This window comes from Populus euphratica, unplaced genomic scaffold (genome assembly GCF_000495115.2).
Source record: "Populus euphratica unplaced genomic scaffold, PopEup_1.0 scaffold43.1, whole genome shotgun sequence".
Taxonomy (NCBI): Eukaryota; Viridiplantae; Streptophyta; class Magnoliopsida; order Malpighiales; family Salicaceae; genus Populus; species Populus euphratica.
Window position 1 is genome coordinate 355,788 of NW_011499889.1, and position 21,226 is coordinate 377,013.

At 35.6% G+C, this 21,226-nt stretch overlaps 3 protein-coding genes across 8 annotated transcripts in view; 1 reads left to right on the forward strand and 2 right to left on the reverse strand.

The window, feature by feature from the left end:
- Positions 1 to 401: 401 nt before the first annotated feature.
- Positions 402 to 3,217, reverse strand: HINT4 (histidine triad nucleotide-binding 4). Of its 5 annotated transcripts, XR_843324.1 has the most exons (8): positions 3,065 to 3,217; positions 2,892 to 2,938; positions 2,013 to 2,089; positions 1,825 to 1,891; positions 1,449 to 1,526; positions 1,229 to 1,328; positions 752 to 788; positions 402 to 555 (listed from the first exon to the last, which is right to left on the reverse strand). XR_843324.1 is itself a non-coding variant. In XM_011033573.1 (7 exons), exons 1-6 carry the CDS (start codon positions 3,137 to 3,139, stop codon positions 1,244 to 1,246), a joined length of 429 nt encoding a protein of 142 aa, XP_011031875.1. In that variant the 5' UTR covers positions 3,140 to 3,217; the 3' UTR covers positions 402 to 649; positions 1,229 to 1,243. The 5 variants fall into 5 exon arrangements, 4 of the variants coding, with proteins under 4 accessions (XP_011031875.1, XP_011031874.1, XP_011031873.1 ...); XM_011033573.1 differs by lacking the exon at positions 752 to 788 and having other exon boundaries at positions 402 to 649; XM_011033572.1 differs by lacking the exons at positions 402 to 555; positions 752 to 788 and adding an exon at positions 873 to 973.
- Positions 3,218 to 4,282: 1,065 nt separating this feature from the next.
- On the forward strand, positions 4,283 to 10,356 carry PRMT7 (protein arginine methyltransferase 7). Its single transcript, XM_011033574.1, has 14 exons — positions 4,283 to 4,750; positions 4,820 to 5,042; positions 5,301 to 5,426; positions 6,355 to 6,519; positions 6,601 to 6,719; positions 6,788 to 6,867; positions 7,556 to 7,821; positions 7,906 to 8,139; positions 8,372 to 8,445; positions 8,564 to 8,657; positions 8,746 to 8,895; positions 9,001 to 9,075; positions 9,772 to 9,868; positions 10,087 to 10,356. Exons 1-14 carry the CDS (start codon positions 4,377 to 4,379, stop codon positions 10,239 to 10,241), a joined length of 2,232 nt encoding a protein of 743 aa, XP_011031876.1. The 5' UTR covers positions 4,283 to 4,376; the 3' UTR covers positions 10,242 to 10,356.
- A 3,017-nt stretch (positions 10,357 to 13,373) lies between these two features.
- Positions 13,374 to 21,226, reverse strand: part of LOC105130868 (chaperone protein dnaJ 13-like) — an 8,422-nt gene continuing 569 nt past the window's right edge. Inside the window, exons 2-13 of one of the 2 annotated variants that reach the window (XM_011033575.1) lie at positions 20,858 to 21,144; positions 20,216 to 20,413; positions 20,006 to 20,120; positions 19,542 to 19,628; positions 18,947 to 19,035; positions 18,139 to 18,223; positions 16,955 to 17,008; positions 16,194 to 16,274; positions 15,386 to 15,463; positions 14,568 to 14,807; positions 13,723 to 13,830; positions 13,374 to 13,643 (exon numbers count right to left, since the gene is read on the reverse strand). In XM_011033575.1, the coding sequence (XP_011031877.1) occupies positions 13,590 to 13,643; positions 13,723 to 13,830; positions 14,568 to 14,807; positions 15,386 to 15,463; positions 16,194 to 16,274; positions 16,955 to 17,008; positions 18,139 to 18,223; positions 18,947 to 19,035; positions 19,542 to 19,628; positions 20,006 to 20,120; positions 20,216 to 20,413; positions 20,858 to 21,144 (1,476 nt within the window). In that variant the 3' untranslated portion in view covers positions 13,374 to 13,589. Of the gene's footprint in view, positions 13,644 to 13,722; positions 13,831 to 14,567; positions 14,808 to 14,935; positions 15,262 to 15,385; positions 15,464 to 16,193; positions 16,275 to 16,954; positions 17,009 to 18,138; positions 18,224 to 18,946; positions 19,036 to 19,541; positions 19,629 to 20,005; positions 20,121 to 20,215; positions 20,414 to 20,857; positions 21,145 to 21,226 lie in introns of those variants that run through there. The other variant, XR_843326.1, reaches the window with a different exon arrangement.

The following is a 21,226-nucleotide window of genomic DNA, read 5'->3' on the forward strand; positions in this document are numbered from 1 at the left end:
TTTTCTTGATTGCAAAACTAAAAACATCTTTTTCTGTATTTATAAAACAAAAAAGACAAACACCATCTATCAACAACTTTATTTATTTTAACTTAGTATTTTAGTCATTTTAAAAATAACTAATGGACCATAGAAAAGGCATGCATATTATTTGTTCTTTGAAGGGCCAAAAAATAATTTCATTATGACAATGAACAGTTTTTTTGCATCTGGGTGCACAGTGATTTATCCATTTCTTTCAGAGTTTAGGGCAACGTCATGGCGGATATTTTGATTAACAAATATTGATGAACTGATTAATGTGCCAAGTTATCTGCATGATGACTCCCAAAAATACAGTTTGAATTAACTGCAACAGTAAGAAATGCCATTTACTGCTCCATAAGAGCCACGCCAACTAATTTCCAAACATTCACTAATCTCCATCAAGAGGGGGAATAAATTCCTTCAGCATAAGCATAACAAGGTAAAATAAACAAAAGGACCCATGGGATGGCAGCTGGGTTGTAATTCTTTCTTTTTATCCCCCAACACATTCAACAGTTAGATCTATTGAAATATATCCAAGGAGCCACTGGGATAGCTGGAAACTCGGTTCATAGGTAACAATCAAACAGCTCTTAATTTGTAAAGAAGACAGTCTCAGAGCCTGTAGCAGACCGAAGGGAAACAAAGAAAATGGCGCCCTTAAAAAAGACAGAGAGAGAGGGAATAGGCTACCAATATGTATGCATGCATGCATATTTAATTACTCCTGCTCCACTTACTTTCCACTGGGAACTCCTACTCTGGACTATTACAGGACCCAAAAATGGATCACTGTGCCTTTATCAGTACTCACTCAAATACTGAAAGTCACGATCTCTACAAGATTTAACCATGAATATGAACACTTAGAATGCCGTTTCAAGCTGTTTTAGATCCCATTACACGAGATACATAGTTTGACATTAGCATTTATTGTTATTCATACCTGAAACAGGATTATCCATGAAGGTGTTGTAGATTATGCTGTTAGAACCTGAGACAAGACCTTACATGCATGATTCACATGCAACACTGAAAATCATATAACAGGTCTGGATTAAATTTGGACATTAAAGAATGTATTTAAGGTTTTTGGGAAAGCAATAATTTAATTGGTCTTGGATATCAACAACCAATATTATAAAAACAATGTTAATGACATTAGACAGAACAAAGCATAGAAACCAAGTCATGAACCCACCTAAGGAGTGAATGCTTATGAAGGCTTTATTTTCTCCAGCAGCTTCTCAGCTTCAATAAACCCAAGGGGTCCTATAGACATGTATTTTGCACGTTTCCATCTGTCCAATTTATTCATGAGTTAAGATCTCTTCATTTTAATAGGCAATTAACGTATGAAAAGATAATTAAGAGAATAATTCAAGCTTTCAGTACTTGCCAAACATCATCAAATTGCTTACTTGGGTATGAATGGTAATGCCAAACAATGGAGGTGTAGATGGTTAACACTGTTAAATGGAGGCTGATGAAAGCCAAATCTGTCATTCAGAAAAATAATATCTTAATTAAACTTGTTCTTGGAGTAAAGTTTCAGTGCAAAGTAAATGAGCTTCATAGTAATCTGGCATGTTTTATTTAAAGTATGATCCATGCTTATGACTCCCTTGAGCATATTGTTCAAAAACTTTTACTCAGGGCCACTACTTCATTTGTTGCTCATAGCTACACTCAAATGTAAATCTACAAATCATCTAAATTATGCATTGGTCACCACAGATAAATCAGACCAAAAACATATAAATCACGGCATAGGTGCTTTCATGCATGAACCAGTACCTGTACTGCTTTGACTGTGGTGCATCTTGGTGTAGTAGTGTTTTCCCCACATTCAACATGTGATTAACTAGAAAAAACAGATAGGTAACCATTGGTTAGCCACGAGATAAGTGACAAAAGAATATATCATGCGCTAGCTCAAACTTCGAAGTTCAGACTAACGAACTGCTATATTGAATGTTCTTTACCCAAAGAATAATCTTCATCTCTCTTCTGGAGATCATTGACAGTTGGAATGTGCTCCACAGGAATCACCAAGAAATGCCTACCATGAGGCAAACCCAAAGGAACATTTTACGAAAATATTAAAAGAATTTAGCAAGAAGAGTAAGTGAGGAGACAAAATTGGCACCAAACACTCATACAAGATCACCCCAAACAACGCTAAAAGAACTACTGAAAGAAACAAGATAGATACTTGCTATAGAACAAACACGTCTCCTGTGTTTAATGTGTTTGGCATTAACTTTGTATTTGATGAAAAAAACACGCTCCAACAAAAGAAAATGTCTTTAAAACCAAACGACAACCAAAATAAAGTTTCATAAACACAACGCCAGTAAAGTCAACCTGGAATTTAAAAGGTTTAGAATCCCCTTGCGCTGTCTGTCCGAGATCAGGACTCCTACTTGTTTGCTATATCATCATTTCATATGAATGCCCATGTTTGTATCCATCAATCAAGAGATTACAGGCATACCTATTACTGCTTGTTTGCTATATCATCATTTCATATGAATGCCCATGTTTGTATCCATCAATCAAGAGATTACAAGCACAAAAATAACTACTTGTTTACTAGGTTGTACTCTGATATGAATGCCCATGTTTGTATCCATCAATCAAGAGATTACAAGCACAAAAATAAACATATCATAATGATTAAATCTTAAGCAGCCAGAATTATAAAATAAAAGGTGACCTACTGTTAAAGATTGGATAATTTTCCCCACTATGATATTATTGGATTCAATCCAACCCTGATTTAAATCAGAGAAAGCTAAAAACTATGTATGACATTATCATGTAATTTGAGGGAAAAACCAGAGAAAATGATTTTGGCAAACCTGAAAGCGGAAGGGTTGATATCTTGAAACGCGACCACCTTGTCATCCTGCAACAGGACAACCAAAAAAAAAAAAAACTCAAATTAAATATTTCGGAAATGACTCGTTTGGTTGCTGGGAGAAAAAAATGGCCGCAACCGAACCAAAAAGAAGATTGAGAGATAGAAACGAACAGAGTGAAGGAGAGTAGTGGAAGTGGGTTTGGTGGCAATCTGGCAGAAGATACATGATGAGGTCGCTCCCGCCATTTGCCCACCCCCGCTATCGCCCGCAATTTATCAGAATTTCCGAAAATTAAGATTTCAGACTTCATAAAAGAAAAGAAAAAAAAAAGATTTTCGTACAGTTACCTTAATTTGTTTTTATTACACAGTTGGCTCTCTTGTTTTACTTATTACACTGCATCTTCATTTTGATGAGGGAATGTTTACATTTCATCCTTGTTATGATTTGAAATTGGACGTGAGACTATTGTTTGAGGCTTTTGTTGATAATAGAGGATTAAAAGGGGGTTATGGACACTGATTAAGATTGTTTTTTATTTAAAAAATATTTTTTTATAATTTATTTTTTAATATCAGAATATAAAAAATAACAAAACAATATTCAACCGTTGGGCCAAATAATCTTTAAAAATAATTTATCAAAATTTCGTTTATAATATGTGGATTTAAATAATAATACTATCTTTTGGAATAAATTTTAATTTTTTTTATATATAATTTATTATAATTTTAATTTGAGATTGATATAAATGAACTAGCAATAATTTCTAGAATATATATTTATCCTCTCGAAATTTTAAAATTGAAGGAAAAAAGTATTTTCAAAACTCAAGCTATATGATTTAAAGAGCTAATGTGAATAATAAATTTAAAATTAATTTAATTAGTATAATATGCATAATTAGCAATTAGATAATCCATATAGAAACATATTTCGTACCCTTAATCCTGAATTTTATCAATGATCGATCTAATTTCAAAATCTCATTTGGAGAAGAGAAACGTGAGAAGAAAAAAAAAAACTCTTGCAAATTGACTAGATCGTGATGAACTCAATTGATGCATTTGTTATTTTAATATTATATTGATATAGGATTGGAAGCCATTTTTAATTTTTCATAAGCAGAAAAAACATTTTCATTTTTTCTATGAGTTTTTTATTAGGTCCTTTGTCGGAAGGCCAACTGGCCAAAACGCCATCCTTCAACCCATAATAATACAACTTCAAATAACTTCTAATAATTACTAATTAGAGCCCGAAGCAACCATTAAAATTTTGTAATCTCAAAGCTGGGAAATTAATGCAATTACAATAAAGTTAAGGGCAATTAGTTTAATTAATAGATAAGATACTCCAGAAAACAGCATTTCGACTTTTGGTAAACACCTAAAACCTCAGCAGGCATAAGGCAAGCCTTTACTCTGCCACGCCGTAAGCAACTCATACCATGCCACCACTCAATCCAGTAGCCTTTTCCTTATGATTCCTCTGCTCTCAAAAACCCTAACAATCCCCTCTCTCCCTCTACGTTGCTCAACTCGCTTGATTCTCACTCCTAACTCACTATTCACCCGCTTCACTTCCACTCCAGCTCCAACAGAAACCCGACCCATGAGCTCTGACTCGACTCCACGCGTCTTCCAGCTCAAACTCGACCCGCTCACCGGTAACTCTGAATGGGTCATCATCGAAGACGGAAACAAAGAAGAAGAAGAAACTTTTAAGAGTTCCAGCAATGCACTTCTAGCTACGACCTCGTATTTGGACATGCTCAATGACGATACTAGAAACAGAGCATTCCGTGAAGCCATTGACAAGACCATAACCAAACCTTGCCACGTCTTAGACATCGGGTACATCAAATATTTTAAATTACATTTACAATTACTACTACTACTAATATACAATTTTTATGGCGGCAGGGCTGGGACAGGGCTGCTGTCAATGATGGCAGCAAGAGCAATGGGGACATGCGATGATAGCAAGAAGGGGATGGTAACAGCGTGTGAGTCATACCTTCCTATGGTGAAATTAATGAGAAAAGTATTGAATTTAAATGGCATGGGAAAGAATGTTAAGATTTTTAACAAACGCTCCGATGAACTCCAAGTTGGTGTCGATATTCCTTCACGAGCAGATGTTCTTGTAAGCATAGTAATTCGTATTCTTCGTACGCATTCGTTTTTTCTCGGGTGTTATAATGCTTGTTTACTTGGTAAAGTTAACTAACACAACACCAATGCTATCGAATGGTTGATTGTTTTGTGGTTAGGTGACTGCTAAGTTATTTGTCATTTCAAAAGTGGGGTTCTAAAGTCATAGTAGATTGGGCTTGGTGAGTTGTTGGTAGTTTAAGCTTATGGAATTGCTTACTTATGAAGTTTGTTTCTGATTTGATTACAGGTTAGTGAGATACTAGACTCAGAGTTATTGGGTGAAGGGTTGATACCGACTCTACAACATGCACATGACATGCTGCGGGTGGACAATCCACTGACCGTGCCATATCGAGCTACGACTTATGGCCAGGTGTTTGCATAGACCATCTACTGTTCGGTTTCTTTTTCTTTTATTCTGGACGTATTTTTGACACTTTGTTTTCTCTTTGAAGATGTTACATTACATGTCAATTGTTGCCTTTTAGCATCTAATGTTAATATTCTCATCTTTTGCCTATGTGGCTATGGCCTTTTCCTCATACAATGGGGGACAGTATAAAACTCACTGTTCCTTGTGAGGGTTCTGAGTAATAATAATTGGCACTAAATTTGTTATATGTGGTGTTAAGTGACCAAAAACCTTTGAAATCTTTTTTCCTCAACGATTAGAGCAAACAAAAGTTATCCTTCAGAAATTAGCATCCGTTGGCACCTTTGAAAACTCAACAGAAATTAGTCACATAATCAGAATGTGAATACATTTCTTTAGGCTTCACTAAAGTCTGGAATAATTCGCTTTAACTTTTCTGTGCATGGGTGGGAGTAAATTCTTGTGCGGCTGACTTATTCATTACACAGTGGATCTACTGGAAACTTGAAATCTGGCCATTTACATATCCATTAGAGAAGGATAAATATAGCCATTAATATAGAGGAAGGATTTCTAGTTAAATTGATTTAATGTTCCCTCCACTGAACCCTGGAAAATTGTTTGATATTTTGCTTTTTACCCTAGTAAGTTTAGCTGAATGGCCTAGGCTAGATCAAAATTAGGCTATAATGTGATTTTCTTTTGCTGATAGTTGCTCTACCAAACTGTTTTGTATTATTTGACTCATGTTTATTCCTTGAGTTGTTTTCTTGTCACACCTCAAAGCTTTTTTTCCCCTGCTTTTCAATTGGCTTTTTATTCAGTAAACTTGACTAGTTTATTTTTCAATTTATTCATCTTTTGGTTGAAAATTGTTCCTCATTATGATTTCAAAGCTCACGCTAGTGTATTGTTTTTCCTTTTCAAGTTGGTTGAAAGCACGTTCCTGTGGAAGCTGCATGATCTATCTAATAATGAGGAAGAAGCCTCAGACAGCATTCGTCTTGCTCCAGCTGGCTTGGACACAATTTTACATGTCAAAGCAAAACAACATCCCATGCATTGTGATGCAATATCAAAAGAGATAAATCTGGTAATGACATTGGTCACTATCCTTCTGACTTCTTCAAGAGGAAAATTGCTTTAACTATCGCTCAATTTAGGATTCATTCAGCTGTCAGAACCCTTCAAAATTTTTGAGTTTGACTTTTGGAAACGGCCAGACAGCCAACGGGACTCTAAATTGCTCATCAAGGCAACTAATGATGGTAGAATTCATGCTGTAGTATCATGGTAAGCCTATCCCTGTTGCTTATGTCATATTTCGGATAGCTATGAAATTTGTATTTATTTTTGTTCAGGTGGATTCTTCAGCTTGATTCAGAAGGGACAATCTTTTATTCCACTGCTCCTAGATGGATAACTTCACCAATAGCCACACGTAAGTTGCAGATGCCTTTCTCTTCTCGGGCACTTTTTATTCCGCTCTAAAGTGCTATAATTGTGCACATACTGCATCCTTGGAAGGAAGTTGAGCGATTCAATGAAGAAAGGGTTTAAATGACTGACAATGTTTTATGGGTGTTTATGCAAATAGAACAGCAGTCGATCATGATTTGCTGACTAGGTAGTACTTTTATATCAATAGTGAAAGTTTGCAATCTTGTGGCATCTTCAATCAAGTGAAATAGCTAAGAATGAGCTATAGAAGTTGTCTCTAATTGAAAAAAATAAAATTCCTATGGACTGTTCCTGAGGTATGGAAAAGTGGGACTTTTGATAGCGATCAGTGCCTGAGACTTCTAAATTGTAACAGACAAGATCAATGTCAAGACTCCTAAATTGCAGCAGATAGTAGCAATATTCTGAATAAATATTATCTCCTTTGCGAACTGTTTTGTAACCTAACTCATGAAAAAGGTATGTTATGAGAAGGTAATTTAAGTGAGCTGTTCATTGTTTTTCCTAGTCAGATATGCTCTTGAGATGATTAGATGTCCATCTACACCTGAGAGTTTCAAGGAATTGACAAGAAACATTTTGAAACTTGTACCTTTTTTTTAGATTTGTGCTGGAACATCACAATTTGTTCTGATTCGTCTAATGAAGTTGATCTAATGCTTCACTAGATACTGGAAATTGGTGTGACCACTGGAAACAGTGTGTGTGGTTCATTCCAGGGGAAGGTATACCCATATCCAAGGGTGAAGAGGTTCATTTACATGCTGTTCATTCTGATACGAGTGTCTCATATAATCTTGCAACCCAAGCCACTGATATTAGGGAATGTGATTCCATTGCTGGAGATTCTCTCCTCACATTGTCTCCTGAAAGAATTGCAATCTATGGAGACAGGAAATGGAGGTCTTGCATGTCAACAGCTTTGAAGAATTTGGTACGAGCTCTCTGTCTCTCTCTCTCTTTCTCTGGAGTCATTTTCAGTGCCTGTCATTTTTAAAAAGGAAGTTGCATTTCGCAGTTGCAGGCAAGAGTTCACCCACTGTGTGTTGTTGCGGATGATAGTGTTTTCTTATCACTTCTTGTAGCACATCTTTCAAAGACTTCAAATGTGATAGCTCTGTTTCCTGGGTTGCGAGAGAGGGGCGTGCAGTATTTGAAGGCAGTTGCTGATGCTAATGGCATCACAGCAGATCATATAGAAGTTTTTCAAAAGAAGAAATACTTGACTCTGAACGATACTAAGCAGAAGAAGGTATCTTAGTTTTGTTACTAATTGGCATTTCACATATTGCTTTTACTTTCTCAGTTTGTAATTTTTGAGGTTCTGTATGAATATTGTTGTTGTGCTTGTCTTTTCTTTTTCAAGTCCTGTAGCTGTGCAAGCTCTTACTCGACAACTAAGCTAGAGTATTTAACCTAGATTTGCTTTTGATCAACTGCAAAATGGACTTTAACAATTTGAGTTTTATGTGTTCTGTTTGCAGGTTGATCTATTGATTGGAGAACCATACTATTATGGAAACAATGGGATGCTTCCATGGCAAAACTTTCGGTTTTGGTATGCTCTAATATGCAGCAATGCATTAGTGGAACAAATATGTTATAGTATCAACGCACATCATCTATTCAAGTAATTTATATGATGCCCTTTTTCTTGTCATGGATTTGGAATTTAGGAAGGAACGGACCATGCTTGACTCTGTCCTTGCTGAAGATGTGTTAGTAATGCCCTGTAAAGCAATGCTGAAGGCTTGTGCGATGTCCCTTCCAGTAAGAGAAAAACAGTCTTGTTATTTTTAGTTGTTTGAACCTGGTATTTGGCTAGTGATGGAACTGGTATCGGATACCTTCTGTACAGGATCTTTGGAAAAGTCATCGCTGCTTAAGCAAGATAGAAGACTTTGACCATTCAATTGTAAATAGCACCTTAGGAGCCTGTGGTGACTTACCCCCACCCCTAGAGGGTCCACTTCTGCCTTTCTTTATATGGCAGTGTGGGGAGACTAAGGTAACTGATATATGTAAATTATGCCTACAAGAACGCTGTATTGTATTCTTTTCCAGAATATGTTAAGCATCATTGTATTGATATGATTCTATTGGAATTTCTTAGGAACTTAGTGAGACATTTACCATCATGGAATTTGATTTCTCAAAATCTATTGGTCCATGCTATGGAAAAGCCCAGGTAATAAATCTGCACCTCGCATTGTCATTGTCCTATAACAGCGATCATCAGGGACATTATTGCTGGGATTTGGTTGTCCGTTTCCTTGGATCCAAGTTCCGAGACATTATTCCCTATTTTAGGAGCTGGTTTCTGTGCTCTAATCTCATTGTGGTTTTATGTGAATGTGCATCTTCTCCTTTGGTTAATTTTTTCCACATACACATGAAATTTGTAAGCTAAGGTTTTTAATCCAATCTAGTTGTGCAGTAGATGAGAATGGGTTAATTGCATGTTGAGGTATCCTTAGATCATTGGCATGAAATGATGTGAACAGTAATGTTGTAAACTAATGTAGCCTGCTGAGGGTTATCTTTGCATTTTTTTCCCCCATGACATGTTACTAGAACATGGTCTTTGAATTTTATTAGTTAAATTTGAGCTCATGTTATGTGCATTAGATATACAATTGTCTATATAATTTGCGAACTAGAAGTGATTGTCAATTTGTCATCTTACAATTTTCATTCAACGGAAATTATTACTAAGCAATACAGACAAATTACTAGTAAATACTATGTCTATGATGTAACAGTAGTAATTATTTATTAGTAAGATTTTTTGAGCTGAACATTGTATGGCAATTCCTATGGCTATATTTTATCTGTGGAATTTAGTATTCTACTATTTTATCCTGAAAAAGAGTGCTCTCCGCAGGTTGAATTTACTGAGCAAGGGATGTGCCATGGATTTGTGCTTTGGATTGATTGGGTGATGGATGCAAAGAATTCTGTTGTGCTAACTACAGGGCCAGGTATAATTTTATTCTTCACAGTAGATGTTTCAATCAAAGCTTTCCTACCTAGCATGCCTGCTTTAAGTTGTATTTGTCTGACAATCTTCTGTGTTCTGTAATTTTTTATTTTTGCATTGCTACCTTTCTGAATAGTTGAAAGTAATATTTGTTAGTTATCAGAGTAATTGGAAGCCTTTTTGTCTAGCATTAACTCATCTGTGTTATACATGCATTAGATGAGAGATATTGGAAGCAAGGAGTGAAGCTTCTGTCACAGCCTGTGGCAGTTGGAGGTCGTGGATTGGGCACAGGTTACTGTTGTTCTACACTAATAGAAGCATTCTTCGATCCATCAAGTGGCGAACTCATTGTAAAACATGTATGGTCATAAAAATTGTTTGCTCCAAGGAATCCAATATGTGATGAAAAATCTAGTTGATGAGAAGTCTTGCTGTGATTTTTCCTTGAAATTAAAAAAGAAAAGAAGAGGTTTCAGGTTCCAAGTCTTGCAACTCTCCTTTTTTTGATGACGTAGTATATTTACATTTTATTTGCTCCACTTATATAGGTTCCTTAAACTTCAGTTTCGAATTAAGTGCGGAGGAGCTCAAGATGTGTGTGGATGTATAAGTCGAAATGTACCTGCTAGGTATATGATGTGCATTAAACTTGAAAAAAAGAGGAGGAAATGTATACGCTCGTCGAAAACTATATAAAAAAGAAGGGTAGTATCCAGCTCCCAGTGAGTGAAGCGACACCGAGTTCGTACTCGGCTTGTATTTTCCTTGTAGTCTCGTCTAAAACTATATCAAAAAGAAGGGAAGTAGTATCCGCTTCCCAGTGAGTGAAGCGACACCAAGTTCGTACTCGGCTGTTATTTTCCTTGTAGTTGACCAAACTAATGAGATTGCTCTTCAATTCCGGTACACTGAACAATCCAGAGATGCATTGCACAGCTTCATTCACTTCAATTTTGATGTCTCCTTTTCCGATGACACAGACCGGAATTGTTCTCCACTTTTACTCTCTCTGAATGTTCAATCGAAATTTGAAAATAGCTCCTTGTCTCCGCTCATATGGTAACCACAACCCGAATCAAGATACCATAAGTTGTTGGACTATTCTTCTTTTACATCCACAGAAGCTATCAAGAACATTTCTTTAGCCTCGGTGAAGTTTGCCTTCGTGTCCTCTTGAGGGCATTGATATTGAAAATGCCCCAACTCATGAAAATTGTAGCTCTCAACCCTTGTCGCCTTCTTCCTCACGCGTTCTCTACACCTTCCTCGGCCGCTTCCTCTCCCAGGTGAGTGGTGGTCCAGGCTGACTTTCAAAGCATGTTCCTTCATTACACGGCCAATAATTCTTTGCTCATGCACAAGCAAGCTCCTTTTCATTTCATCAATCTAAAGACCATCAATCCCATTAGATTCCTCAATGGAGCAAACCACATAATCATTCTCAGATGCCATCGACCTCAGAATCTTCCCAATTATGATCACATATCCCTCATTTTCTCCATGGATTCGCGTCTTATTGGCTGCTGCCAGTGTTCTTGCAAAATAGTCATTGACAGATTCTCCCTCCTTTCATGTGAAGCATCTTGAACTCCTTACGAAGAGCGTGTATTTGTGCACGCTTTACCCTAGCTGTGCCTCGATATTTCTTCTTCATCGAATCCCGAATGCCTTTTGCCAAGATAGTCTCTAGTACGGATCGATATATGGCTCAAAACAGGTAATTCTAGTCTTTAAGCCTTTCAGCTTCTGTGTCTAGTTCTTTGAGTTGTGCCTCAGTGAGGACAGTTCCTTGAGGATACTGCGTGCTTCCACTCTCCACTAGACTCCAGGACTCATTGGACCTCAAGAAAATCACCATCAGCATGCTCCAATGATTATGTTCATAGGTTGCCCGAATTCACCCCCTTCTGCTGCCATTGGGACATACTGTTGCAAGTTAGAAGACTTCGGCTTCTTTGTTGGTCAGGCCCCGTTGTAGCTGCTTTGATCACACCTTTGAGAATAACTACTTGGGAGAATGCTCTTATCATTAATGAAGGGAAAACATGGCTTATATAAAGCCTTTACAACATTGAAAATAACAGAGATAAACTTTTTTTAAAAAAAAAATAAAGCCATGATTGACAACCCCTAGTTTCATGGGATTCCTCTGAAAAAATATTCAAACACTAATTGGTTCCCTGATGCCTCGGAGTTGTTTGTGTTCATCATGGGGGGCAGCCATTTCTCGCTGCTCGCAAATTCTCTCCACCATTTGGAAGCTATAAAACATTTTCATGGAAGTTTCATCTTGAGTCCATGGCGATTATCTTCCTTGGTATTTCTACATCAGAAATATTAGGGAACTGAAGCATTAAATTCTCAGTGAAAAACCCATGAAATGGTATGGATATTATTTATTTATTAAAAAAAAAAAAACCACTTAAGGGGTGGTAAAAACAATGTTCCCCTAGACAAATGCACTTGCTCTTCACAAAAAACCTCACGGGCTAATACTTAGGGTAAAATTATTTTTTTGAAACCATTTGGACATTTTAAAATTGATAGAGGATAAAAAGTATATTTTGCTTTTTATTTGCATAGAATGACTTTAATTTCATTAAAAGTGAGAAATTACAAGGTTATTATAAAAGGTTATATATATATAAGTGCACGATAAAATAATCTATTTAGAAAATGAGAGGTGTTTTTATCTTTTTACTTTAAAAAATACAATAAAAAGATCTGTTATCTTTGCTTGCTTTTTAAATCAAAATGTCATTTAGTCATGTTAATGACTGCGAAAGTTAAATTTTATTCAACATTACAATATATATTTTTTTTATTGCAATTGCATCCTTTTCGCGATCAATTGCATCCTTCCGTTTTCTTTGTGCATTAAAGTTGTATAAAATATGTAAGTTAATTAGAATAGAAAAAGGTAAAAGGATAATTAGAAGTATAAAACTATGGATAGAAACACCAATACTTTTAATAAAATTGTTTTCATTCTGCAAAATATTATATATAAAAAATTTCAAATTTATGATATTTGCCATCATATGGTATGCCTGACAAAATATATGAAATTAGAAATTAAAACAATACATTTTTAACTATACTTGCTCCCCGAAGCATTGCCACACTAGAATTAGTATGCAAGCACATTTCCAAGGCTGACACAAGGCAGACTTGTCAAAACAAAAACATATTATTGTCGTCCCAGCAGATGGCTGATTCACCTGGAATCAAGTATCATATGCATTCTGTCTAAGCTCAAAACTATGCTCATGGTGCTTTACTATATTACAAGTTCTCAAAATAAGTTCTCATACCCTCGCAACGGCATGTGTGGTGAATGTTTTTAAAATCACTGGTAATTGTTATTCATCTGAGTATGAGAACTTGTTATGGAAACCTCCTATCTTAAAATATAGCATGTTTTTTCACTCGATGCCTATAAAACCTGAAATTAACTGCTGGATAAAAAACCATAACAAAATAAATAAATAAAAGAAGATAAGTGCTTAAAAAATATGTGTAACTGGCTTTTATTAGAAATGAAATGCACCACAAAATAATTATTCTCCTAAATGCTCTAATTGAACATGCTCTACTTGAACAACATGAAGTAACGAGTATGTGTCAACCACTCGTCTTTAAGTTACTTCAGAAGGCATGTAAAAGGATGCAAAATTTGAGCAGTAACAGGTTCTAAATTACACTAATTTGAGAGGCATTCATACTCTGGGATCCTTGGGTATCAACAATGCTGCATAATCATCAACCTCCACCTGATTAAAAAATGGAAAGTTGAAAAATTAGCATTCATCATCGTGCCTTCGACGTAATGGCAAAAGAGAATTACAGTACCTCAAATATTTGGCCACCATAAGTGTACTCCACATGCAAAAGCTTAGGTTCTCCTGGACAAGGATCGCAGAAGCCCATAATTCCCGACTTCTTTACACCCTCATGAAGCTGCACTAGCATTTTCAACGCCATATTAAAACAAATGCCAAAAGTATGGGATCTAGACTAGAAGTGTGAGTGGTAAACACTAAGTGCGAAATAAACTGGCATAAATTATATTATCAAAGGTAACCAGAAAACATACAGCAGGCCTATCAAATTTATCAGATATATAACCAGTACAAGGAGCTGTACCCAGGATTTCAAGTTATCAAAAAAGAAAAAAAGAAGAAGAAGGTGATAGGCACTGGTTCAGGACAAAGGCATGCAAATTTCTTTGGGCAATAACGAATATAAGTACAAGCAATTTATCAAACATGACAGATGGAATACATGGTCCCATCACACAAGGATGATTCTTAAAACACCTCAGATTTGCATTCACTGCATTATCCCTTGATCCTCCTGGATGCAGAGATGAAAGTTGCAAACATGTCAGACTGAATAGGCTGCATTTACAGCATTATTTTATGCACATATATTCTTCCTCTAGGTAGATTAAAAAGTACATCAAATGAACACTCAAATAGTCGAACAAGCATCCAACCACATACTTCAACATTTAGCCACAACACTCTCATGTTTGAACTAAAGCATCAAGTTTGTTGGTCATGTGACTAGCTCTCTCTAACACACACACAAGCACACTTGCATAAATACACACATATATGTTAATTTATCACATCCACAGATGGAACCACATTTTAATATATAATTGAAGAAAAAATGGTTTAAATGAAATATACCTGCAGTTGGCCAGCATCATTAATTAAGAAATTAAGAGGTATAGTAACATCAATGACTTCTGAAGCTGATTCAATGTTTACTTCTCTTGATTTATCTGCTTCCTTCAAAGCTTTACTATTTCCATACACTGCTTTAGTGATTACAAGTCCATTTGTTTCTAACTGCCTACTTCTTTTCCTATTGGCCACAGTTTGTAATAATTGTTGTGCCTTTTCTGCCGCAATCCTTGCCTCTCGAACCTATACAATGATCCAGAAGCATTCTTCAAAATCAATTAGGCTAAATAATGAAGCATGTAGAAAACCATAAAAAAAGGGAGAGAAAGAAAGAAAGAAAGATGGATAAAGAAGCATGTAAAGGTACCAACTTCAGCCAGAATCTATGTGACATTGCATTTTAGAACAGATGCTAAAATCCTCTGTATTTGCAGACACTCAGCATTCACTATGCAAATAAAGGTAATAATTCTTTTCATGTAAAGAAAGAAATTCTATTAGAAAGACCATGCAGCACAACGAGGAGAAGACAGCCTACTGAAAAGAAGATGACAACCAAGAGAATAAAGTATTATAATACCATTGAATTAGGAACCTCCTCTAAAGGTACTTGCAGTAAAGTGGCTGAAACAATTAAGGAATTCCTCTTCATTGAACTACTAACATAATTGTGCATCAAAACCAGATAATCAAGGATCTGGCATTTTCACAAAGCAGTCAAAATGGAACAATCAAGATTGGACATTAGCATATTATAAAGTTCCCAAAACCAAAAGAAAGCATAAACCACAACGTCCTTAGGCAACCTACATAATCCATACCTGGGCAGAAGATCTCTCTTTAATTTCTGAAGTCTTCTGCTTTTCCCTTCGAAGGTAATAAGATTTGACTACAAAATTCTGCCATTATGAGGGTACATAGTTAAGCAGATAGTATACAAGTGACATTTCTGTAGTCAAAAACTTCTTTTGACCATCATGGTCAAACAATTTCATCAACTTATGGAAAGCAATAGTTTCAGTTGTCACTTCATCTTGAGAACCATACGAAGTCCAAAGTCCAGTTGTCATTCCAAGCACAATGGAAAGTGATAACTAGAATTTTCAGTAGAAATTAATATAAGCAGTAAGCAGCAATAAATGACAACCGCTAAACATGAATCAACAAAATGGAGACCCCAAAAAGCTGAGAATTCCAATAAGGAAAAGCTGTACTAAACAAACACTAAATTAGCCAGATATACTATGACATGATAATTAAAAAACGTGTATAATTGCCTGCTGTGTTCTGACCCCCAAACATCTGGTTTATGAAAGCATAGATTTATGTCAAAGGTTAAAGTGTTAAATCAATGCACAATGACCCCTTCCTGCAACAGGATTTAACCTAAGTTCTCTTCAGGTGTCTGGCTCCTGCCACCTGGGTTCAATTGAGTGTATACTGCATACATTAAGCTGATAGCTTTTGTGAACATGGAGAATAAAGCAAAATGATAATATTATTTTCGATTACATTCTTGCAAGTCACAATCACTCCAGCTTAGAAACAAGGAACTAAACTTAAACAAGAATAAGATAATTAATTGTTTAGCATACAAGAGGAAACTTAAAGAGTTGCATTTGTAATAACCTTGAGTAGGAAGTAAAGAGACGTTGGGATTACAAATGCTCCAACTGCAAACACTGGATTCAAATGCCTGGAAAGCAACATCTGCACAAGACAATCCATCAGCAACAAGATGATAAAAAACAAGAAGCAGAAAGGCATAAACACAGAAATACTGAGTTGCAAACAGGAATCAGCTCCAATTGCTTTCTTGCAAGTAAATAGAAGCATGCTAAGGTAACATATACTATAACAGGTCTTCTCCATTCATTCGATGTTTTTAGAACCTTGACAAAGGAGTGCAAAACGATATAAAATGGAACAATTCTTTTGTTAAGAAATATGAGCAGAGATTTTTATATGCGTGCCATCTATTGGTTAGAAGGACATTTTGAAATTTGAAGGTATGTAATCAAATTTGTTTATCTCACTGGAAATTGAATGTTCAAAGAGATGTGATTTTCCATATGGTTATTACAAAACAAATGAATATATCTATAAGATTATGTAAGGTTTGATTGATATATTTTTTTGCCTCTATTAAAATGTCTTTAGGACTGTGTTATGTATAATTGATTTGTTTTTCCGACATTAAAAGGCAGTAAAATATTAATATTTTTTTTTATTAATTTAATATCTTTTTCACTATTATATTAGTAGGAAAAATTTGCATTCAGAAAACACAATATCATATCCATCACACTTGACACAAAAACTAGTAGATTAAAATGTCAAGCAAACATGACATGTCAAAATGAATAGCTGAAAGGATGAGATTTTCTTACAGGAAAAATTAACTTTTGTCCTCCACGGTGCAATTCAAACTTCCAAAAGATGCCCTGCCAAAAGAAAGAGAAAATAGAAGTTCTTATATTGGTGGTGCATCAGTTGGCATGTAAGTTAGGGTTATAAACTGAATGCATTTGGCCCATTATGTACACCAAAGAACATATATATTTTTTCTTATCTTTGCATTACAACCTGGGAGGATTTAACCACTAGGTAACATAGTTCATTGCTGATGCAGGATAGCTTTGGGGGCTGCCCTGGATCTGACTTTAGAGGCTGTTTTAGGGCTGTTTAGAGCTGCATGAATGTGGATCCTGGACAGAATATGAGGAAGGATGTGGGAGATTTCTAGAAGTCACACCTAAAGGATAGAAAAAAACATAGAAAACACACCTAGGATTCTAAGGAGCCACACTGTTCTTAGCAGTCATACCCAAGGGAGATTGAATCACATAATCAAAAGCAAATTGTTAATATAAACTGTAATTAAAATATTGAAAGACTGCATAACTGTTATACAGAGATGCTAGCACTCCTAGTCCAGCAAGGACTTATTTTCCTATATAAGAAATTTATTTAGAATAGGAAAAACCCTATAAAGCTAATTACTTTAGAACTAGTAGAATGTTAAATAGAAAATAACCTAGAACTGGACAATTTTTCCAGAAAATCAATAAATTACAAAAATACCCATCTACAAAAATAGATAAATTGTGCTTCTTCTTTTTTTTTCCCCTTTGCATCAATTGCATTCATGTTCTAATTAAAATTGCAGGAAATTAGTGCAATTGACTTATCCACTCTCTGTTATTCCAGTGCCTTTATAGTCATTAATTGATATAGCATAATTTACATAAAGATTCCATTAGCAGAAAAGCTCTGGCTTCTTTATTTTCTCCAAAGTATAATCCAAGAAGCATAAGAAAACTAACAAGCCAAGGTAACAAATACAAGTTTTGATATGGCTGCCCTGTCAAAGAATGTTGAGAGAGACAAACAGCAAAGTCTCCCTCATTGGACCCTGTACTTGATGGGATAACTGGATGATATAATGGTTGCAATGTCCACCAAACCAATTCTATGGTTCATTCAGGTTTTCTAAGAATCAGGACATACAGACGGAATAGAAAAATAACACAAAAGCACAGCACTTGAATCTGGTCCTTCTGTTTTTTGATACCTGAATTCCAATTGTGTACAGCATTCGAAGTGTGCTGAAATTAGACAATTTCCTTCCCCCGCCAACTTCAACCTCTAACATAGTGCTGCAACAATAATTGATTCATTTTATGCATGTTTTATGAAGAAGTATTTACATAAAATATATGAGAGAAAAGTGAATACATAACAAACTATTGTCAACTTCTAGCTATCTGGTGCCCTAAATTTCTCCTGATTGGCTGTTCGTATCACATGGAAGTTGTGCATTACTCCTACTTTTCAACAGATGATGAAAACTATCAGTAGTTTTATAGTTGCTGTCATTTCCCATCAGTGCAAGTATTAATATGACCCAAATGCTTTGACTTTCTAATCTACAGAATAGTTTGTTTCTAATTAGTGACATGAAAAACTCCTAAAAGTAGTTATAAAAGAATATGCATATCAGAAGTGGTTCCTAATAAGCTGCAGTCAAGTGCAGAATGAGGAGCATTTCTTTCTCTATCTTTTTTCTTGGTTAAATACCTCTTGAGAGTGATGGCTCCTATAATGGAAGTTTTCCTCTCCCTTTCAAATGTGTGCTCCCACTCAACATCTTCATCCAAATAATATGGACAATAGTAATTTTAAAGCAGGATTATAACATTTCCTATATGCGAAGCAAACTTGGTCAATTAATGATCTATCTTGTACAAATGAAAACTCACTATATACATCTACTGGTACAAATGGGAACATGAAAAACTAGTAAATACAAGGAAAACAGAATACAAATACTATTAGTTACTACCAAAAAATCCTCATTTATAAATATTTCGAGCATATACCTTCCAAATCTACCTGCAATACGACCATGAGACTTTGAAGAAAAGCGACAAGTATAATGTGCTGATGCGGCAAAAGAACTTGTGCCAATCTGCAGTCAAGTATCATATACAAACAAGAAAAGGGGAAGAGATGAGCATAAACTTAGTGTGAGTTTCTAAAAATAGCAAGAGCAAGGTGATATGTGTGGAATATGAAATAGCTAAACATAAACAGAAAATAGAACATGATACAAATGGAGGTTTAAAAGGATGAGAAAGAACAAAAGAAAAGTACATAGCAAATCAATTGGTCATAGGCAACTCGAAGTCAGATCAAATTAAATATAGGTCCTATTCTCTCACAGTTGATTGTAACCAAAAGGTAAACTTAGTGCAGATAACAAAGATTAAGCATTTGGCTAACCTGTATCAAGCAACAACTAGTCACTTTAAAAATGGTCAAAGCATGTGACTTTAGAGCTTGTAGGCAAAACCCTACATAACTTGAAGCAGTCATGATATGGTTTGATTTTTTTTACTTCAAACTATTTCCCAAGGTTTTGTGGACTTTTTTGTCATTAATGTTTTGCCTGGTTGAAAAAGTAATTAGATGTACCTTCAGCTCTCCAGAAGCAGACATTTTTTCCTCCTTCTTTTGCCATCCAACTGCTATAGATGACTCAGGACCTAATAAAAGCTGTATCTGAAAAATAGAAAGTGCCAACATACAACAACTCAAAGATTTTACAATAAGAATACAAAAGATATTCAAATGTAACTCTTTTGTTTTATTTCCTTTCTGACCTTACCCATAATTCCACTAAATCAAATTGGTAATTGATATTTTTTAAGCGTCTGCGTAATTATACTAGAATGTATTTTATTTTATTTTATTATTTTGACTATGTTAAAGGCTCTATCTGGTAGATAAAATCAGCTGCATTGAAAATCTTGGGATAATATGAATCAGAGCCACTGACAGATTTGGTTCAATGCTTGAAATAAACATCCGGTGATATAATCATGCTAATGCTACAAAGCAGAAAGAAAAGCACATATAAATGAACAAAAAGTATTTACATTTCCATTTGCCGTTTCAGAGAGTTGGCGGGTCCAGGTATTGGAAAGATTAATTGAGCCATCCCTCAGAGACTTTGCTATGGAAATTGTAGCCGTTGAGTGTGAAGATAGGTTACTACAAGATCGGATGAAAAAAAAAAAAAAAACAGATAAAGCAAACCCAATAAAAGTGCCAGATAGTTATATAGGTTCCAAAATCAAATTCCCTACCGTGTTGTTTGCACACCAATAAGTGCTCGTAAACCAGCTGATGCTATGAATTCTATGGATGAAACTGGAGAAAGCTGGTGCCTGAGCACAGTCGAAGCAGCTGCACCACCAGAATTTCCATTAACTTCCAAATTCCCACCCATAGCAATCGCAGTACGTTTAGATAATTGAGATTGAACTTCGCTAGCCATAGCCATTCTGAAGAGGAAGTCAAGAGACCAGTTAACAAAGAAAGCAGGCACAAGATACAGCACTCATCTGAAATGCGATCATATATTGAGAAACAAGATAAAATAGTAAAATTCAAGAAACACACAATTTAACAGTAACGTGCATAACTGCCGACTACCGTGATAATCATAATAAAATGAAACGTCATTTGATAACAAAAGTAAAATACTGCCTATGCTTGCTGGGTGTGCATGCACGTAAGAAGGCAAGAGAGAGCACAAAAACCTTTCGGGTTCAGTGTTGCATAAAAACAATTTGTTATTACACTTTTTCAAGTTGATCCTCACAATTTACATGACATGCTTCTAGAAAGTTTCTGGTAAGGTTATGCAGAGATATCATCAAACCATTTTAGAAGTTGACATCGGATGAAGGTTAAACTAATAATTAAAAATGGTGGAGGGACTGTACCCTCGCATAATGCCATCACCGTCCAGAAACTGTGGCATGGACAAATGGGCGAGTATAGTGCCAGAAGGTCGAAAATGCGCAAACATCTTCTCTTCTTCCTTCTTCTTTCGCAACCTTTGAAGCTCTTCCTTCAACTCTTCTACTTTATTGAGCTTCGGACCAAGCTCCAGACCAGAAGTTATACCTTCCATGCCATATATGTCATATATTTGCCTTTTATACTCATCCGATAATATTTCATAAGCTTCACATATTCGTTGAAAGTTCACTGTGGCTATTTGCTTCATCTGAATATAACCATTTTCAACCAAAATCACGATTCACAACGAAAGGAAACCAAGAGAAGCCCCCCCCCCCCCACCCCCCCCC